The 20,341-nt window shown below is 39.6% G+C and overlaps 1 protein-coding gene across 1 annotated transcript in view; it reads right to left on the bottom strand.

Moving 5' to 3' along the window:
- Positions 1–345: 345 nt before the first annotated feature.
- Positions 346–20,341, bottom strand: part of LOC133851109 (uncharacterized) — a 33,656-nt gene continuing 13,660 nt past the window's right edge. Inside the window, exons 9-12 of the mRNA XM_062287422.1 lie at positions 17,782–17,883; positions 9,336–9,419; positions 745–810; positions 346–596 (exon numbers count right to left, since the gene is read on the bottom strand). Coding sequence (XP_062143406.1) covers positions 510–596; positions 745–810; positions 9,336–9,419; positions 17,782–17,883 — 339 coding nt within the window. The 3' untranslated portion in view covers positions 346–509. The remainder of the gene's footprint in view (positions 597–744; positions 811–9,335; positions 9,420–17,781; positions 17,884–20,341) is intronic.

Genomic DNA, 20,341 nt, shown 5'->3' on the forward strand with positions numbered 1-20,341 from the left:
TAACATCAGTGACTATTTCTTTGTCCATGTGGAATTTTACTTGTTCAGAGTGGATAGCTAAGGGGTAGTACGTTTTGCTCTTTGTGAAGACGAGAATACTTTCTTCAAACAAGTGGAAGGCAACCTTGAAGCAACATTCTACTTCACTACTCCATGGGCTGCCTTTTCGATCATTGCTTTTCTTACTCACTTCCATTCGAATTGTGTAATGTTATTTCTCTTTAGGTCCTCTCCACCTTGAATCATTCTAATGATGATGATTTGTAATGGTGCATTCTTTGTGTAGAATAAGAGAGCTTGATGTTTTCATGTACAAGATGCTAATGGTCAGTCAGTGTTCACAAATGATATCCAAAACTGTTTCCCTCAAAACCTAAACACAGGTTGACAACTCTTAAAAACTTGTAGAGATCAACTTGACTAGATTTTTTTTTGTTGATGCGTGAATTACGCAGAATCTACAGAAGCGGTTGCATTTATTTACTATCTAGTACATTGTAGACAGCTTTCTATGCTGCCTTCTTTTTCCCAAACAGTAAGCTCAATGAATAAGTGTTTCCCTTCTGTGCAGCAGCTTCTACTCGCTTCCCACCGATCTACAAATTTTTATCAAGTATTCGATCAAATCAAGGTAAACAGTACACAAAAATAAACCAATAATTCAAAGAATAAACTTTACGTCAACCACAAGTGTCATACATGTCTCTTATGAAAAGTAATGATTTAAGGAATAGAAAATAATACCTTGTCCATGAGCCAATAGCCAATGGTTGGCATGTACTGCACCGCATACATAACAGCAAGCACAGGCTGCACGAGACAACCAAAAGATTTGGGTTTTTTACATAACAAAGAATATGCCAGTGATAACGACAAAGAAGAAGAGTATGTTTCCTGTTCTCATTATAAAAAGCACTAAAACAAGGAAATTTGTAGTAGTGTGCACAGCCAGTCTTGTGGTTGCAATCAAAAGACTTTTCTTATATGTCTTGATTAATTATTTCAAATTTTTGTATACTTTATTGTTATGGCTAAAACATCTTCTGCCTTGTATGATTATCATAATAAAATAAAAAATGGTAGTCACCTCAAAAGGAAACGAGAACAAAATTAATAAATAATTAAATGAAAAAAGAGGACCTGGAGCTGGAGGAGGGGGGGAATGAGCCAGGAAAAGAAATAAATTATTCAGGTGGAATCCGAAGAACATTCTTAGTTGCAGGCCATTCCGCCTAAAGGTGGGCCTACCAAATTTACCATTCAAGAATCCAAGAGAAGGTCTGAGGGATAGAAGCTCAGATGTCTAGAGATCACCAATCTGCCAGTGGATCCTTAACCACCTCATATAACAACGATTTCCATTATACTCTATGCCTAACCGTTTGGGTGTTCGATTTTTTGAAATCAGAATTCAATTCTAATTCACTGTGCAAATTTTGAAGTTTGACTTTGTGACATAAAATTTTGAAAAAAATTGAAAAAGTGAAATAAAATATGATTTGGTTTTGAAAAAAGTAGAAAAGAATCAGAATTCTTTTTCATTGCCAAATGAACACAACTGAACCTATCAATCCCAAAGTAGTACAGGTGCTTCTACTGGAATTTTGTCGGCAACACTTACTAAGACATATTTTTAAGACCTCCCAGCCATGTGTCTACAATGCTAAGAATATTTGTCCTTCTCAATTTTGAATAACTCTCCACAAGATTTCTCTAAGAAATCTTTGACAATTTGTGGACATCAGTAGACACATGTCAATGAGCCTTTTCCGCTGTTATCAGCTGAGTCAAAATTTCGTCCATAGCTCAGCTCAGCTCATATTTATTAAGCAAAATGAGCTGAGCTCAAGCCCACTTTAATCATTTGAAGTAATGTATCAAGCTTGAGCACTAAGATACTCAACTTGTAAGCTCGCAAGCCGCTGTTATATCTTGAATTCATACAGATAAGAGGGGGGTTTTATATCTTGAATCCCCATGTGTGACACCCTCCTCGCTTGAAGTGTGGGAGCTTTCACGTACAATGGCTTACACCTCATCCCAATTGGTCAATAAGATGAACGGACAAATGGTTCCTTATATTAAAAGCCATACTCCGCCATCTTTTTATACTGTGCAAGAGTCCACATGGAATAAACGTCATGTCGAAGGACCCATATGTTGGCACAACACTCGGAAATAAGTTAATCCAAGTCTAAAAGGCCCAAAATGTTGAAAAGGGCCTACAGAATTAGAAGGGGTTAGTAAGCTGCAAGATGGACCTAAACAAAGCCCAAATCCAGTCTTAAGATGCGTGCCACATTCATGCCTTTTGCTAATGATTTTCAAAACCAAAAAGGGGTCCAAATGGCTACCACAAAATTCCAGAAGCAATCTAGAAGTTATCTGGTATGCATAGAAGTTAGCTGCCTTTCATCAAAGAAGACAGACTAGCAACAAAAGGTCTAGTCCTACACGCAAGGAATGGTCCAGCCAGATAAGGATAAACAGTCATTTTAAATTTTAAACATAATCTGATTGGTAGAAGGTTATTCTGATGAAGTTCCGCTAGCTTTGGCCCTATAGTAGGGATGGGAGAGAGAAAATGCTGAAACTCTGCCAGTATTTTGTCAGAAAACACTACTGTCGCAGAAGAGTTCTGTAAGAAAAGCAATGTGAAAGTTCTGCCGGAGTAAAGAAAGAAGCATGAGAAAAAGAAACGATAATGGTTTCTGGTGGTCTTTTCTGGAAATCTTGCAGGTCCCTAGAAGGTCTGTGAGCAAACGGAAGATTTGAAGCATATATACTGAATGGGAAGCTGCAGGTACATTTGAAGGACACTAAAAATCTGTGTACGCAGATTAAGGAGAGAAAAGAAGAAAAGTTCCTTTCTCTTCTTCAGTTGTTCTTCTCATTGTAATCCTAAAATACTTTATGTCCAATACTCTAATTTCTTTTCTTTTATTGCCTTATCTTTTAGAAACAGTGGTTGCTAACACTTATAATTAACAATCAAGACTTACTTGATTGGAAATAGGTATATACATTCTCTTAAGAAAGAAAAATGCCTGAACGCAGCACGGTTCATATGCTCATGAGAGCACTATATGGTTTTCCAGTGTGGTGGGTCGTGTACCATTAGCATTATTTCTCGTGGTGCATGCAGTAGCTCCTGGGCACTGATGGTGGGCCAACAATATTCAAAAGTTTTGGAACAGCACAAAATTTAGCAAGCTCAAGCCTCTCCCAAGTCCAATTGAGCACCCTAAGAGCCAAGTTTCAGCCCAAAGCTTGATCATTGAATCAAGCTCAAGTGAGTTTGAGCTTTGGTAATTCCTCATCAAGCTGAGTCTGAGCACCACGAAACTCAGGCTCAGCTCAGGTAGTTTGCACCCTGCATTTGCCAGATTCCATTCTCTCATATTGATGATGAAAGGCAACAGTTATAAAGAAGGAACATCTAACCAGTATTGGCAATTAGCTAGAGTTCCTGAGAGTTCAATTCTCAATTTTCAACAAAGGGACAGGAGAGAGGTCTAACTCAATAAGGGTAGGAAGCCTAATCTCAACCTCAGAAAGAGGATGCCTTGAAAGCCTCAATGTCCAAAACCCACAGGGATGTAGTCCCTGCTAATAATAGTGAACCTGATTGAATCCGAATTTGGAAATTCTATTATTTCTTTCAATCTAGATACTATATTATGGCCGCAAAGAAACCATCCAATTGGGCTTGCTAAACCCAGTTAATCTATGTTGCAGCAAGTCTACACTATGTTAGGGACCACTCAACTACTCAAAGCTACAAATAAAGAAGTTGAGATCTAAAAAGCTAGATAACCAAAGAAACGATCTGACACCCTATGGCTAATTTGCACATGATGCACACTGTATAGCCATTAGCATTATGTGTGTTTATCATGATGCCAAAAAGCATAATTCATAAAAATCTCAAAAATTTAAGAAAACAGATGATCAGGCACAACATAGTTTCAGAGTTTTCTTTTTTATAAGTAATTTAAAATTCAATAAAAAGCGCAGAGGGGCGCAACCCTAATACACGGGAAGTATACAAGAGAGCCCCTAAACAGGAGGAACAACTAATAAATTAAGAAAGTCTACAAAAGTAGAAACACCTAGGTGGCAAAGATGGGGAGCTATCCATAGATATAGCGTGTTAAGAAGACGCTTCCTTAAAACTACCATTACAGTCTCGACATCTTCAAAAAGCCTCGCATTCCGCTCCCTCCAAATGCTCCACAAAACACAGTGAGGAACTAAACGCCAAACCTTTTTTGCTAGGCCATGCCCTCGAAAAGCACCCCAAGTAGTCAACAAACCCATCACCGATTGTGGCATGACCCATTCAACTCCAAATAAAGAAAACATAAAACTCCAAAGCTCACGGGCGGTGTCGCAATGAAGTAATAGATGATCAATAGACTCCCCCTTCTTTTTACACATACAACACCACTCAATAACCACAATATTCCTCTTACGTAGATTGTCATGAGTCAAAATTTTTCCTAAAGCTGCAGTCCATACAAAGAACGCCACCCTTGTCGGAGCCTTAGCACACCATATCTTCTTCCACGGGAATGATGGACCTTCTTTCCGACTAAGTGCTTCATAATATGACCTCACTTCAAAATAGCTCCTTGTAGAGAGGTTCCAAACTAACTTGTCACCCTCTCCTTGTCGAATCGGAGTGGAGTACAACCGCTCGAAGAAAGAGAGCACCATCTCCAACTCCCAGTCCTGTAATTGCCGCGTAAAGAGAACATTCCAATGAATATTGCCATTATGAACAGCCATATTATCTACCACCATAGCCGCTTTGTTCCTCACAAGACTATACAGAACTGGAAAACAAAGCTTCAAAGAAATCTCCCCACACCACCGATCATGCCAGAAACTGATATATGATCCATCCCCTACCACAAACCGAACATAATTGCAAAACTTCTCCCACCCTTTCCTAATATATTTCCAAACCCCTACTCCATAGGAACCCGACACCTCAATAGAGCACCACCCACCCTTTAGGCTCCCAAATTTGGCGTCAATCACCAAACGCCATAGAGCCTCTCTCTCCCTACCATATCTCCACAACCATTTACCTAAAAGAGCTTGGTTAAACAGGGAAAGGTTGTGAACTCCCAACCCACCTGAATGCAACGGAGTACAAATCCTGTTCCATTTCACTAAATGAAATTTGGCCTCATCCCCTATGCCACCCCATAGGAAATCCCTCTGGATTTTTTCAAGATGATTAGCCACCCTCAAAGGAATAGGGAACAGCGACAAGAGATACGTGGGGATATTGGACAGCGTGCTCTTAATAAGAGTCAACCGACCGCCCTTTGACAAATACATACGCTTCCAACCAGCCAGTTTCCTTTCCATTTTCTCAATCACCCCTTTCCAAGTAAGAACGGACTTGTAAGAGGCACCCAAAGGCATACCCAAATATGTCATAGGCAGCGATCCAACCCTACAACCCATAAGTTGGGCCAACCCTTCAACATCCTCCACCTCACCAATAGGAACAATTTCTGACTTTCCTAAATTAATCCTTAATCCCGAAATTGCCTCAAAACAAAGAAAAATGCACCTCAGATGTCGAATTTGTTCTTCTTGCGCTCCACAAAAAATCAACGTATCATCAGCAAACAATAAATGATTCACTACTATTGCCTCTGACTCACTATGTCCCACAGTAAAGCCTGTCATCGAACCCTACTCCATCGCAGCAGCCAGCATCCGACTCAAAGCCTCCATAACCACCACAAATAATAAAGGCGACAGAGGATCACCTTGTCGCAACCCGCGAGAGCTAGTAAAGAAACCCGTCGGAGTTCCATTGACAAGGATGGAGAATCTCACCGTAGAGATACAAAAACGAATCCAAGCTCTCCATTTCTCCCCAAAGCCACAACGTTGTAATAAGTAAAGTAAGAAGTCCCAATTCACATGATCATAAGCCTTTTCCAGATCCAGCTTACACAACAACCCAGAATCCCCTGAACGGATTTGACTATCCACACATTCATTAGCAATAAGCACTGAATCCAAGATTTGTCGACCACCAATGAACGCATTTTGGGTGTTTGAAATAATCTTACCCAACACTGATTTAAACCTGTTCGCAAGGACTTTGGAAATAATCTTGTAAATTCCCCCAATAAGACTGATAGGCCGAAAATCACTCACAACCACAGCATCATTCTTCTTTGGAATCAGAGAGACAAAAGTAGCATTGAAACTCTTTTCAAACTTGCCTCGAGAGTGAAAATCTGCAAAAACAGCCATAATGTCATGCTTTAAGATATCCCAACACTTCTGAAAAAAAGCCATAGTGAAACCGTCGGGGCCCGGAGCCTTATCTCCATTGAAATCTCTGATGACCTCCCACACCTCCTTCTCCTCAAACCCTCTCTCTATCCAGCTACTCTCATCTTCATCAATTGAAAGAAAAGAAAGGCCCTCTACCCTTGGCCGCCAAGAAGAATTCTCAACATACAAGTTTTTGTAAAATTGAACTATATGCTCCTGAATTTCCTTTGGATCTTTGGAGATTTCACCATCTATACTTATAGAATCCACTTGATTAAATTTGCGACGCGAGTTGGCCATCCTGTGAAAAAATTTTGTGTTCTTGTCCCCCTCCTTCAACCACAAAGCTCTGAATTTCTGTCTCCAAATTATTTCCTCACACAGAAGAGTTTTCTCCAGCTCTCTAGACATATCTATCTTGCGAACCTTCTCTTCCTCCTCTAGGCCTCGGCCTTCATCAACTGCATCCAGCTCACAAATGCCCTCCAATAATTCCTTCTTCTTCTTCCCTATATCACCAAACACTTCAGCATTCCATTTCTTCAAGTCCGTCTTCAATGCCTTCAGTTTAAACGCCAAAATGTGACTTGGAGAACCCGAACACTCATAAGACAACCACCACTTTTTGATTTGCTCAACAAAGCCCTCATAATTCAGCCACATGTTCTCAAATTTAAAAGACCTTTTTCCTCCTCTTGGTGCCCCACAATCCAAAAACAAAGGGAAGTGATCGGACAGAAGTCTTGGAAGCCTCCTTTGGACTACTTCGGGATAGTGTTCCTCCCACTCCACAGAAATTAAGAATCTATCAATTCTCGACCATGTGTGGTTATTCGACCATGTAAATTGGCCATCTTGAAGAGGTAGATCCACCAAGTTCTGCATGAAGATGAAGTCTGAAAATTCTTCCATAGCAGCTGAGAAACTGGTAATGCCCGACCTCTCACTCGGAAAACGAACAACATTAAAATCTCCCCCAATACACCACGGCACCTCCCAACAACTCATCAATCCAGCTAACTCAATCCATAAATCCCTCCTATCCCTGTCATCATTAGGGCCATAAACCCCCCCAAACGCCCAAGAAACATTATCACCAATGTTGCGGAAAGAACAAGCAACCGTATATCTACCTATACATTCCCCCAATTTCTCCACCACTCTCCTATCCCACATAAGTAAGATCCCACCCGATGCTCCATTGGCTCCCAAATAACACCAATCAACCTGATTACACCCCCATAAACTCCGCACCACCTCCCTTGAGATTATTGCCATTTTAGTCACCACCAAACAAACAATATCCGCCCTCCATTCTCTTAGAAGCCCTCTAATTTCTACTCTTTTTTTCATCTCATTAATCCCTCTAACATTCCACGAAAGTAATTTAGGCATCATAATTGCATACAGAACCCCTACCTTTGATGCGACCTCTAGCCGATAGAGCCCCTTTCTTCTCATAATTCAAGGACCAAGCCAACCTGTTTAGTTCTCTCTTCCCTTTTGCCCCTTTGTTCAACGGACACAAAGTCTGAGGACTGGCCGAGGATCTTCCTCCAGCAGCTTCTATCTCCTCAAACATAGCTAACATTCTGTCCTCAAATCCTTCGCAAGATAATCCGATAGCCTGATAACATCTCATAACTTTTTCCACCACCCATCTAGGTGATATCCTGTGTTTTTCTCCCCCTTTTGCTGCCAAAGGTGTGATTTCCAGCGGTGCACCACTCGCCCCCTCCTCGTTAGAATTTTTTTCTACTAGTTCTAACAGGAGATCGCTTCTAACATCCTGTGTACCACTGTCCAGTAGAACTTCTCCCTCATCTGTTACACCAGCATCTTCCCCAAGGCAGCTCTCCCCTTGATTTCCCACTAAAACAGGTTCACATATCACCATCTGCAAATTGTTAATGTCCATCATCTTTGTCACTGAGCTTGTACCCACAGCAGGAGCACCCATCTCATTACAAGTACATTCTGTTACCAGGAGCTCCGGCAAGACTCCCGAAACCTGCTCCCCTACTTCAGTAATGATGTTACCCTTCAAAGAGCCACCGTCCACCTGAAGAGCCACTGCTGCATCTTCTCCTTCTTCACCACACAACACGACCTCAGGCATACTCAGCTGAAGGGAATTTTCTGGTTTCCCAGCCCTCACGCTCCGACCCACTACCGTGACCTGTCCCTGTTTTCTTGTCCAAACAGCCTTAGAAATTCCAGACTTCCGGCGTTGATAAACACGTTGAAAACCACGACTGGAATGATCTGAACCAGACCCACGAGCAGAGGCGCCGGAATCCTTGGCTTTACGCACCTGATGTGCTGCGGATGATGATGCTCCAGCATGCATAGAAAACACAGGGGTCGGAATGGGTCTTAGGCATGATCCAGCTTTAGCTTTAACAATAAACTTGGGCTTTTTAATGGGAAAACCCAGAGGGGCTTTGCCTTTAGAATCATGGGCCACTTTAGAGGATTTGGAGATGGGCCGGGTATCCTTGAAGCCCATAAAGGCCTGCTTGGTCTTAGGAGCAGCGTGAGAAGCAAACTGCTTCTGACTGAAATCCAGGTGTCCTTCCTCCAGCAAGAGAAGATCCGTGAGACAAAGGCCTATCTCCTCGTGCAGAACTGCCAACGACTCCCTTAGCCTACGAACACCTAGCCTATCACCAGAGAAGACCTTGCGTGAAGAAGCGGAAGACATGTTGGCAGACCCAACAGCTTCTCTCCTTGGGAATGAGTCCTGCGACTTATACAAGTCTTTGTTCGTATCTAGACCGACTGCAATCCAAATGTATGTCTTCTCTCGAGTAAAAAATGCATATGTCTTCTCTTGAGTAAAAAATGCATAAACATTTAAATAGTTCTTTTGCTTTAAGTGTAACAAGCACTTCTAGATCTTATAGCTGTCTTATAAACCTATACCAACTATCAGAGTAGTGAATAGAGAAGGGGCACATTGCAATATAAACTTATGTATGCATGTTACAGAGGTGAATTATTGCTAATACCAATGCATATACCTGATATGCTATCCAAACTTCCTTTAAACCATGGGTGGCAGCAATAATAGTGAGCTCAGCACATCGTTCCGATGGCACACGCTTCTGCGTAATCAAGAAAATAATATATAAATTAAACAAATCATTTGAACAGAAGAACTCATTAGATACAATGCCCAAAACCTCTAAAAAAAACCCACTTATCAACAATAACTACAAAAATGAATCCAGGAGAGAGATGCTGCCAGAATGTGTGCTACATGTTGCCTACTTGCTAATCAAAGAAGAGGCCCAACAAAACTGAAAAAGAATTCAAATGATGATATTATCATCACCGTGTAAAAAACTTTCTATCAGTTTATGACAGCTGCAACATTAGTGATTTAAAAGCATCATTGATCCAATATAAGGTAACTCTCATTTGGTGCTCAAGATCCCGGACACATTTATCATAGATGTTGATCTATTCTAATAAGTGACTCGCTAGCAACCAAATCGTACTGACCTTCCCTTTTATTGCTTTCATCTGTAAATTGGATCAACTATCATGGTTCAGTGACCAGATGCAATGTAATGCTACACATGACATGTTTTATTTTTCAAGTCCAGAACCACAAGTATTTTGTATCTTCAAGGATTATGGTATGATTTTTCTCAGACTTTCAAACTTGTGGGAAATTCTGATAAGCGTGCACTATTAAATGACACACCATTATGCTGATATTGGTGTACCCAACGTCTCATGCCAAAATTTGAAGCTCTCATAAAAAGTCTAATACATTTTTCGATTAATCTTCTTTTATTTTGTTTGTTCTTCTTTTTGGAAAAGGGAAAAAAGGTTTTGGGCGTTTTTTATTGGGGAACCTGGGGGGGAACCGATCCTTCTAACGCAAACATAAAAAGAGGGCACTTTCAGTCTGCTTTGAGCTCAAAAAATATTGCAGCATTTCATGAAATTAGAAAGATGAAAGAAATAAGTTTCTAAAAGCCTTCAAATTTCCATCAGTAATAAATGGCCACAACTAAGCTTTTCAAGTTACATTTTCATATAAAGACAATTTCTATTTAATATAGCTATTTGCGCAAGTATTATAATAGTAGTTTCATTTTCATATAATGTTTTGTAAGTTGTTGAAATTATATGGTGCTTCAGCACTACAACTAATCACTCTTCTTCCCAAAAGAGGTGGAGTTAAAAAAGAAGAAAGAAGGTTTTAGAGAAGGAAGATCTTGAAGTTTAGAAGATTTGGAATATTCATTCATGGCTTATATCATTTTATAGATATTTTATCTAGAGAAATTAAGAAATTCTTCATTTAAGGTGAATATTGTAGTGGAAAGTTTGTTTGAAACATTCAATATAGATTATTAGGTATTTTGGGTCATCTCTGTGATTTTTGGTCCTATCATAAATGGGTATTATATGCTGTGTTTTGGTGTGTCAACGGTTGGCAAATAAGACCATATAAGGGCTTAAATTAGCGCTGTAATGAAGGTTGTGAATTTTGTAGTTAAGAATTTAATGTAGAGCTTATTCTCTCCATTTTTCCATCTCCTCTTTGCTTTTTCTCTCCTTCTCTCCTTTAAACCAAATTGCTAGGTTAATATCTTTACTCTTCCTCCCTCACTGCCATTTCTCTTATTATGTGTCTATCTTTACAGTAATACTAATCTGTCCAACTTTGGTATCAGAGCAAGTTCTCATTCTTTAAACAAGACTTCAATTGGTTAACTGGCACAATTCTTAGACTCAGAAAGCTTGCTAGGATTGAGATCAATATCAACATGAATGAGAATTTAATTTCAGAAGCTATTAGGGGTGGGCAAAAGCCCAAGTGGGTTTCCAACAATTTCCGATCCGATCCGTCTATTTTTATATTAAAGAAAAAAAGAGCCCAATTACAAGCACCATCATAAATCTCCCTTCTACCTCCTTGGGTTCCCTTCAATCTCACTTCATCTTTTTTAGAAGAAGAGACGAGGATGCTTCGTCTTAGTCAAACGAGGACGAAGATCTAGATTCATCTCCGCCAGATGAAGGCCAAGAGATCTTTGTCAGATCTCTAAACCTTTGTCGGACGAAGACGAAGACCTATTTCATATAAAGATGAAGAGATGCCTATCTCCAACTATCCTGATCAACTCTGACTTCGACTTTTCAATGCTGATGTCGGAGGTTTTCCAACTATACTGACTCTGGCGAAAGCAGAAGCCGAAAGAGGTCTTTCCGACTCTGTCGGATTTGGTGCAATGGTTAAGGTAAATTATAGGACTACTAGTACTAAATTTTCTATTACTTATTCATTTGGGAAAATTATTTTGATAAGGCTTTATCCACAATCACCCATCAATTTTTCTCATACTCTCTTAGGGAGGCCATACATTTGAGGCAATGAAAAAGAATCTCAAAACTATGGTGGAAGAAAGTCAAGTACAATAAGCCCATTAAAAGAAAATTTATTAATTATAGAACAGTAGACACCGACAAGTGGATGAGAAGCTATCTAGTCCATTTGACATCTCTTTTATGAATTTCTCATGCAAAAGATTGATAACAAGGAAAGAAGATATCTTTCATTAATTGTTTAGAACTGACTGACCAAGAGTGATATCATCAATGAGTTGTTAAAACACAAAGAAAGCCACTCTTGGGGGAACTTTAACTTTCCAAAAACTCTTTCATGAAAAAAAAAAAAAAAAAAAAAAACTGTATAGGACTAGATAATACCTTATAGTAAAACTTCACTTTAAATGATTTCCTTCGCGCTGGAATCCAACAAATTTTATCCTCTCTTTAACACCTTACTTTAAGAGAATATAACATCTCAAAAAATCTAGAAACCACTTCCACCTCACAATCATGTACAGGTCGAGTAAACAAAATATTCCACAGAATTGTACCATTTTGTATCTGCATATTCTCCTTCACCCATGCATCCTTACCACAAGCAATAGTAAACAGCTCTGAAAAAAGTCTTCAAAGGTAATCACCACACCACACATCATGCCAAAACAAGACTTTAGAACCATCTCCGACCTCCTATCTTACATGAGCTGCAAAAGCATCCCAACCGCTCCTAATACATTTCCATACTCCCACTCCAAAAGAACCCCTAACCTCCTTTGAGCACCAACCACCCCTCATACTCCTACATTTAATATCCACCACCTTTCTCCAAAGAGCATCTCTTTCCATAGCAAACTGCCATAGCCACTTACCCAGCAAAGCTCTATTAAACTGAATCATATTTCTCACTCCTAACCTCCCCCGAAACCTTCGATAAACAAATCATAGACCAATTAACCAAGTGGAATTTAAACTCATCTCCAATACCTCCCCAAAGGAAATCCCTCTGAAGTTTTTCCAACCGATTTGCCACTCCCACTAGAATAGGAAAGAGAGACAAAAAAAAATTGTTGGTATAAATTCGAAAGAGTACTATTAATCAATGTTAACTTCCTACCCTTAGATAAATACAATATCTTCCACCCCGCTAATCTATTTTCCATCTTCTCAATAATGCTATTCCAAATATTAGATCCTTATTCTTAGCGCACAAGGGAAGACCCAAATACTTTATAGGGAGCGAGGCCACACCGCACCCAAGAATGCTAGCCAACTCCGCATCCCCTACATCACCTACAGGAACCATCTCGGATTTAGACAAGTTGATTTTTAGCCCCGAAACTGCTTCAAAACGTAGCAGCAAACATCTCAGATCTCGGAATTGTTCAACATTAGGCTCACAAAAGATCAAGGTATCATCTGCAAATAACAAATAGGACACAATCGTAATCTCCTCTTTCTTCACTGTGATATGGTGAGAGACTTATGGAATTTGGTCTTTAGGATGTTTGGAGTAGAGTGGGTTATGCCGAGACTGGTGGTGGAGCTCCTGGCGTATTGGGAAAGAAGGTTTAGTTAGAATGATCTTAATATTGTTTAGAATGTAATCCCTCCTTGCTTAATGTGGTACATCTAGAGAGTAAGGAATCTGAGAAGTTTCGAGGATTGCGAGCAGACAAGCTCAGATCTATAACCTTCTTTCCTTAAATCCCTCTTCAAATGGATCTCTATTAACGCCCTTTTTTATGCCTCTAACTTTGCATATTTTTGTGCTCTTTTTCCTTGTTTCCAATCATGTGGGGCGTTCTCTCTTGTATACTTTTTGTGTACTTGGGTTACACCCCTTACGCTTTTAATAAATCTGTTTTACTTATCAAAAAGCCTTATTCTCATATTATTTTAAAAATATTTTACTTATGGAAAACAAGGGATTCTTTACTTTCTTCTGAGCAATAAAGGAACAGGGGAAAGTTGCACAAGGGGGTCTTTCTCCCTATTAATTTTGATGGAAGAGTTGGGAATGCTTCCAAACACAAAGTGAGAAGCGGCCCACTTAGTAATTTGGTGCGCTCGAAAATTGGCACTTCTAGGAACTTTCGAGGCAGTCCAACTTCGAAAAAATTGAAACTGCTGATGAATATCTATTTTTATAAATTGCAATTAATTATCCAAAAAAATATATATATGTTTTGACTGGGGAGAAGATCCAATCTGAAAACAGTGTTGCTTTGTTTTTGTTTTGATAAGTAAATGAAATTTTATAAAAGCGTAAGGCGTCCCTCTAAGTACACTGGAAGTATACACAAGGAAACGCTTAAGAAGGCAAAGAAAAACGAACAAGAAAATCAGAAAAACTAATATACACGGGAGACAAAAAAGCCTCCGTCCAAATATACAACGTATGAAAAAACGAAGCAACAAAATTCTCCATGGAATTCTCTAAGTCTTCAAAACACCTAAAATTTCTCTCCTTCCAAACACACCAAAGAATGCAAATAGGCACCATCTTCCAAACTGCAGCACTCCTTGACCTACCTGCCTTCCACCAACATGTGAATAAATCGACAACTCTCCTAGGCATAACCCAAGACATACCAAACCTAGAAAAGACATGATTCCACAAAGTAGTATCCACATCACAATGAAGAAGAAGATGGTATACAGTTTCCCCGTCTCTTTTGCACAAGTAGCATCTATCCACAATAATGATCTTTCGCTTCCTGAGATTATCCGCTGTAAGAATCTTTCCAAGGGCTGCCGACCACGCGAAGAACGCCGCCCTCGAAGGAGCCTGAGTCATCCACACACTCTTCCAAGGGAAATGACTACCCTCACAACCGGCCAAGGAGCTGAAATAGGACTTAACCTTGAACACCCCTTTCTTGGAAGGGACCCACCTAAGCCTATCAGCACGATCTCTACTCACCCTGACTAAATGCAACACATGAAAGAAGGATGCAAAGACACCCACTTCCCAGTCATGTGCCTCTCTAACAAAGCTCACATTCAACTGTATAGAATCGCCCAAAACCTCCATATTATCCGAAACGGAAGCATCCTTCATTCGAGCTATACCAAAAAGAATAGGAAATGCTTCCTTCAACACCCTATCCCCACACCACAGATCATGCCAAAATTTTGTCCTAGCCCCATCCCCCACCTCCAATCTAGAGAGACCAGAGAAAATCCCCCACCTTTTCCTAATATTCTTCCACAGCACCAACCGGCTCGCGAGAACACCACCTACCCCACAAACTACCAAACTTGGCCTCCACCGCAACTCTCCACCAAGCTTCTCTCTCTATCCCATACCGCCACAACCATTTACCTAACAAAGCATGGTTGAACAACAACAAATTCCGAATACCCAACCCTCCATCTAAAATTGGGGAACAGACTTTCGACCACCTCACCAAGTGAATTTTAGATTCTTCACCCAATCCACCCCAAAGAAAATCCCGTTGAAGCTTCTCTAAACGAGCAGCAACACTCCTCGGGAGATGGAACAGAGACAAAAAGTAAGTAGGCACATTGGCAAGGGTACTCTTAATAAGGGTTACTCTACCACCCTTAGAGAGATACATCATTTTCCAACTAGCCAAACAATGTTCAATCTTCTCAACAACCCCGTCCCAAATATGAGTGGACTTATAGGAAGCCCCCAAAGGAAGACCAAGATACTTAACCGGAAAAGTGGCAAACCCACACCCTAAAATGTCGGCTAGCCTTTCCGCTTGATCAACATGCCCCACTGGATGGAAAAGGATGATGGTGAGAGAGTCCCCTTCCAATAACAAAGAGTTACAATTGAATAAGGCCGCAAATTTAACTGCCAATGAAGCTGCATGGGCCTCCCCAACATTTGCTTCCAGTGGGGGGAGACAACTGGTGTTGCTCCTTCTGAGTCACCAAGGACTGCAGCCGCTACTGCAAGGTTCAGTCTGATTGGTACATCAAAGTTCACCTTGAAAGAGCCCAAGGGAAGGGGGATGCCAAATCGCAGAACCTTTCTTCTACCAAGCTGAAAAGTGGGCTCTCTAATTTGTTTCAGAGTGGAGGGGATCTCAGGAATGGCAGCCTTGTGGACAAATTGATTTCTGGGCAACCAGATTTGATCCAAAGTGATTGCAGCCAGGTTTTGTAATGCACATTTCCATTAGATTTTGGGGTCTGTTAGAATATTAATTATAAATAACTAAATTCATTCTTTCCTATCAGTTTAAGCTTGGGGACAAGCGGTGTTTTAACACGGTATCAAAAAAGTGGTCCTGAGTTTGAATCCCAACTCCGCACTATACCTCCAATTTCAAATAAAATATTCCGCATGTTTGGCCTTACTGAGGAGAAGTCTAAGCCCACGTGTTAGGGGGAGCGTTAGAATTAATTATAAATAATTGAATTTATATTTTCTTATTCACTTAAACTTTTGGAATGATTGATGATCTAACAAGGTCTAACTATGAATAAGGATTAGATTAGGAGTGCTTTGGCATGTCTAGGTTTGGCATAAGAAAAGCCTATATAAGGGCTCAAAATAGGTATACAATGGTCGAATGAGTGGTTGGGCCAAATCTGTAAGGACTCCAAGATAAATTATGTATAGTCTTGTAGATCCTTTTCCTTTTCGACTCGAGTGATTTAGAGATTCAATTTTCTTCTACCCTAAGAATTAACATAACCAAACTTTAAGACTTATCTAGTGACATCAAACTTTACACAAAACACATACAACCGAGCAAGAGTCTTCACTCCTCTATTATGATGTGTAAAGCCTAGCTTGCATTCAGTATTTGATTTATCCAATAAAGGATAGGATCCATCCTCTTACAAATTTAGATTTGGATGAAATTGTACAATTGGAAGGGGAAGAACCAACAATAGCAAGAAAAAGTACTATATTCTAGCTTGAGGAATGGAACCGTGCTGCCATGATGAGACATATATGGAGTTTGTTTGTGAGATCACGGTCTCTTTGGGTTGCGTGGGTGCATGCAATATTGTTAAAGGGGAGGAGCTTTTGGCAAGTTCATATTCTTCCGATTTGTTTTTGGAGTTGGAGTAAGTTGTTAAAGCTCAGAGGTGATGCTAGACATTTTCTTTCCTTTTCTGTTGATACTGGTCAAGATATACATCTCTGGTTTGATGCTTGGCACTCGGATGGGGCTTTTTGAGAAGTACGAGCATCGTGTTATTTATGATGGTCATAGTAAGCTAGAGGCCCGTTTAGATTCAATCATTAAAGATGGTCAATGGAATTGGAGGCCTGCTCATTCTGATCAGATTGTAAATATTCAGAGTAAGCTGAGTTTGGTTCCTTTTGATGATAAAGATATTCTGCATTGGTCTACTTCAAAAAATGGTATGTATTCTTGTTCACATACTTGGGATGCTAATCGTGTTAAGCAACAAATTGTGGATTGGTGGTCTGTAGTATGATTTCCTTTCTCCATTCCTAAGCAAGCTTTTGTCACTTGGTTGGCAATGAGGGATGCGTTATCGATTGGAATGAAGCTTTTGGGTTGGGGATTTCAAGGGGATGTGAAATGTATTTCTTGCAGATTTGAGATTGAGGATAGAGATCATTTATTTTTCTCGTGTGGTTTTAGTGGCAGAATTTGGAAAAATGTTATGGGGTTATGTGGTGTGCTGAATCCACCTACTTGTTAGGATGATGTAGTTTCTTTAGGTTTGACTGAGTGGAGGGGGAAAACTATGAAAGCCTATATTTACAAGTTAGTGTTTGGTTCTTTCCATTTACAATATTTGGAGAACTAGGAATGCTCTAAGCCATGGTAATAATCTGAAGAAAAGCTTTTACGATAGATTAAGTAGGAAGTGAAAATACAGTTTACTACCAAAAGTAAATTTAGGAAGACACATGGAAATGTTATTCTTTGTAATGCTCGGAGTATAGATGGGATTTTATTTTAAATTTGCAGAGGGGTGTTTTGTTGGTTATATTTTTGTTTGTATATGGGTTATTAAGCTTTAGTGTTTTACTATAGCTTTCCTTTGTAAAGTGTTCAGTTGTTTTGTTAATGAAAGTTTCTCATTCGTCAATTAAAAAAATATATATTATATTCTATTAATATAATAAATAAGATAAATATAAGAACTGACCTCAGAAGAACCCTTCTTTTCTGCGGTTTTTATCCCAGAATCATTGGATGTTTCTATTGGCCCAGGACAGACAACAGTCACCTTAATTCCTTTCCAGAAGAGCTGTAATCATGCAAAGAGTAACAAGCATGTGAGAAGAACAGAAAATGAAGAAATTTTTAATAAAAAAAACAATAACATTAATAAGCTGACACTGTTGTAGTAAAAAGTTAATTCAAAAGACATAAATACAATAAAGAATTAATAACTTAGAAAGATTTTCATTTTTTATTTCCAATTTTCTTTCATGCTAAGAAATATGAAACCTTAGGGTGCTGATACAGCACAGTATAAATGCAGCCTACAAATGCAGAAACGAACATATTCCTTCCAGAGCACACTCATCCATTGTAGAGTTTTTAACTTTATCATTCTGAACTCTTATTTTGGGATAAATGCATTTTTAGTCCATATGGTTTAAGGTTTTGACAAATAGTTCCCTAGGTTTTAAGAAGTGATTAATCAATCCCTACAATAAGCGGGAAAAAAAAAAAATGATCCCTACCATTAGAAAAGTGATAGAATTCATTCATGTACCACATCAACACCAATCATAGTGTGACCCGTATCACTTACAATAAAGAATAAAAAGAATTATTAAAAAACTTATAATGGTAAATATATATTAAAAAAAATGAAAATAAAAAAATAAAAATAAAAAAGCAGGGGTTGGTCAGGCTGCCCCATAGCCATTGGGGTGCAAATGGCCAAATGGAAGTAGTTCGGCCACCCCCCAATGGCCATGGGGTGGTTCAGCCACTCTCAGATATGCTCAGAGGTCTCAATCACCTCCTATGGAGCTATTTGTCAAAACCTCAAACCACAGGTACAAAAAATGCATTTATCCCTCTTATTTTCTTTCCCATCTATTTTATATTATCATATACAACTGACGTTGACTCTCTAATATTATCATGAGTGAAGAAAACGTAGGATATGTTCTACTTTCAATCTATCCCCAGCAACCACCAACAGGACCACTAGAAAAAAATATTATTCACGTGTATTGCAATATTCTACATTCGATTACTCATCAACAAAAAAATGAAAATGAAAATCCATGAAATTCAGGACCAGTAAAACATCAACATTTTTATATCAGGGAAAATCACCCAACCCTGTAGAATTTCAGAGTATATTGGCTGTCAAGCTTGCTCGTCTAGTGAGCGTGTATAGGATTATATATAGAACATACAAGGTAGTATAGTTTACATGATAAGCCTTAGCTTATAGTATTCTAATCTAACACAAACTCTTAGATAGAAATCTAATTACAAGTAAATCTCCTCTAGATAATCTTATCCTTATCAACCGGTTGTGTTATCAACACTCACTAGGAGGTTTGATCAACCGGGAGTCTATCAGCACACTCACTAGGAATCTTAAGAGATTGAATCACACTAGGAGTATGTTGTGCGCTAATATCCTCCCTCAAGTTCAGCGGTAGTGAACGAACGTTGAGCTTGAAGCAAAGGAGTTGAAAACGCTTGGAAACAAGAGGTTTGGTGAGCACATCCGCAATCTGATCAGAACTTGGAACAAAGTGAATTTCTAAGAACTTGGAAGCAATTAACTCCCGAACAAAATGAAAATCAATGGCCACATGTTTCGCCCTTGCGTGGAACACGGGATTGACCGATAAGTAAGTGGCTCCAATGTTGTCACACCAAAGTTTTGGTGGATTAGGCCGTGGAACACCAAGTTCTTGGAGAAGAGAACAAAGCCAAAGTAATTCTGCGGCAGTATTGGCAACAGACTTGTATTCAGCCTCTGTGGAAGACCTAGACACGGTTGGCTGCTTTCTAAAGCTCCAAGAAATCAAGTTGGTGCCAAGAAAAACACAGTAGGCTCCTGTAGAGCGCCTGTCATCAGGGCATCCCACCCAATCAGCATCCGAATAAGCTTGAATAGAGGTGGAAGAATTCTTGTGCAGCAACAGGCCGTGAGTGATGGAATGCTTTAGATATCAAAGAATTCTCTTGACGACTTGCCAATGAAGCTTTGTTGGGCGATGCATGAATTGACAAACACGATTGACAGCAAACACCAAGTCTGGACGCGTGAGAGATAAGTACTGCAGAGAACCAACTGTGCTGCGATATAAAGAGGGATCTTCCATAGGGTCACCCGTGAATGCAGACAAGGCTGAGGAAGAAGACATTGGAGAGCTAACCGGTTTTGCATTTGCCATATTGGTTTTGTTTAGTAAGTCCCTAATGTACTTCTATTGGGAGAGAAGAAGACCATCTTTCACGAGTATAACCTCAATGCCAAGAAAATTGTGTAATGATCCCAAGTCTTTAACCGCAAAGTCAGTGCCGAGTAGCTATAAAAGTTCAGTAATAGCAGCAGGAACTGATGAAACAATGATAATATCATCAACATAAATGAGTAAGAACATAGTTATAGTTGTTGTACGATAAATGAACAAAGAGGAATCAGCCTTGGAACCAACAAAACCGAGCTGAAGAAGCTTCCCACTGAGACGAGAAAACCATGCCCGAGGTGCCTGTTTCAGACC

Source organism: Alnus glutinosa, chromosome 12 (genome assembly GCF_958979055.1).
Source record: "Alnus glutinosa chromosome 12, dhAlnGlut1.1, whole genome shotgun sequence".
Classification (NCBI taxonomy): Eukaryota; Viridiplantae; Streptophyta; class Magnoliopsida; order Fagales; family Betulaceae; genus Alnus; species Alnus glutinosa.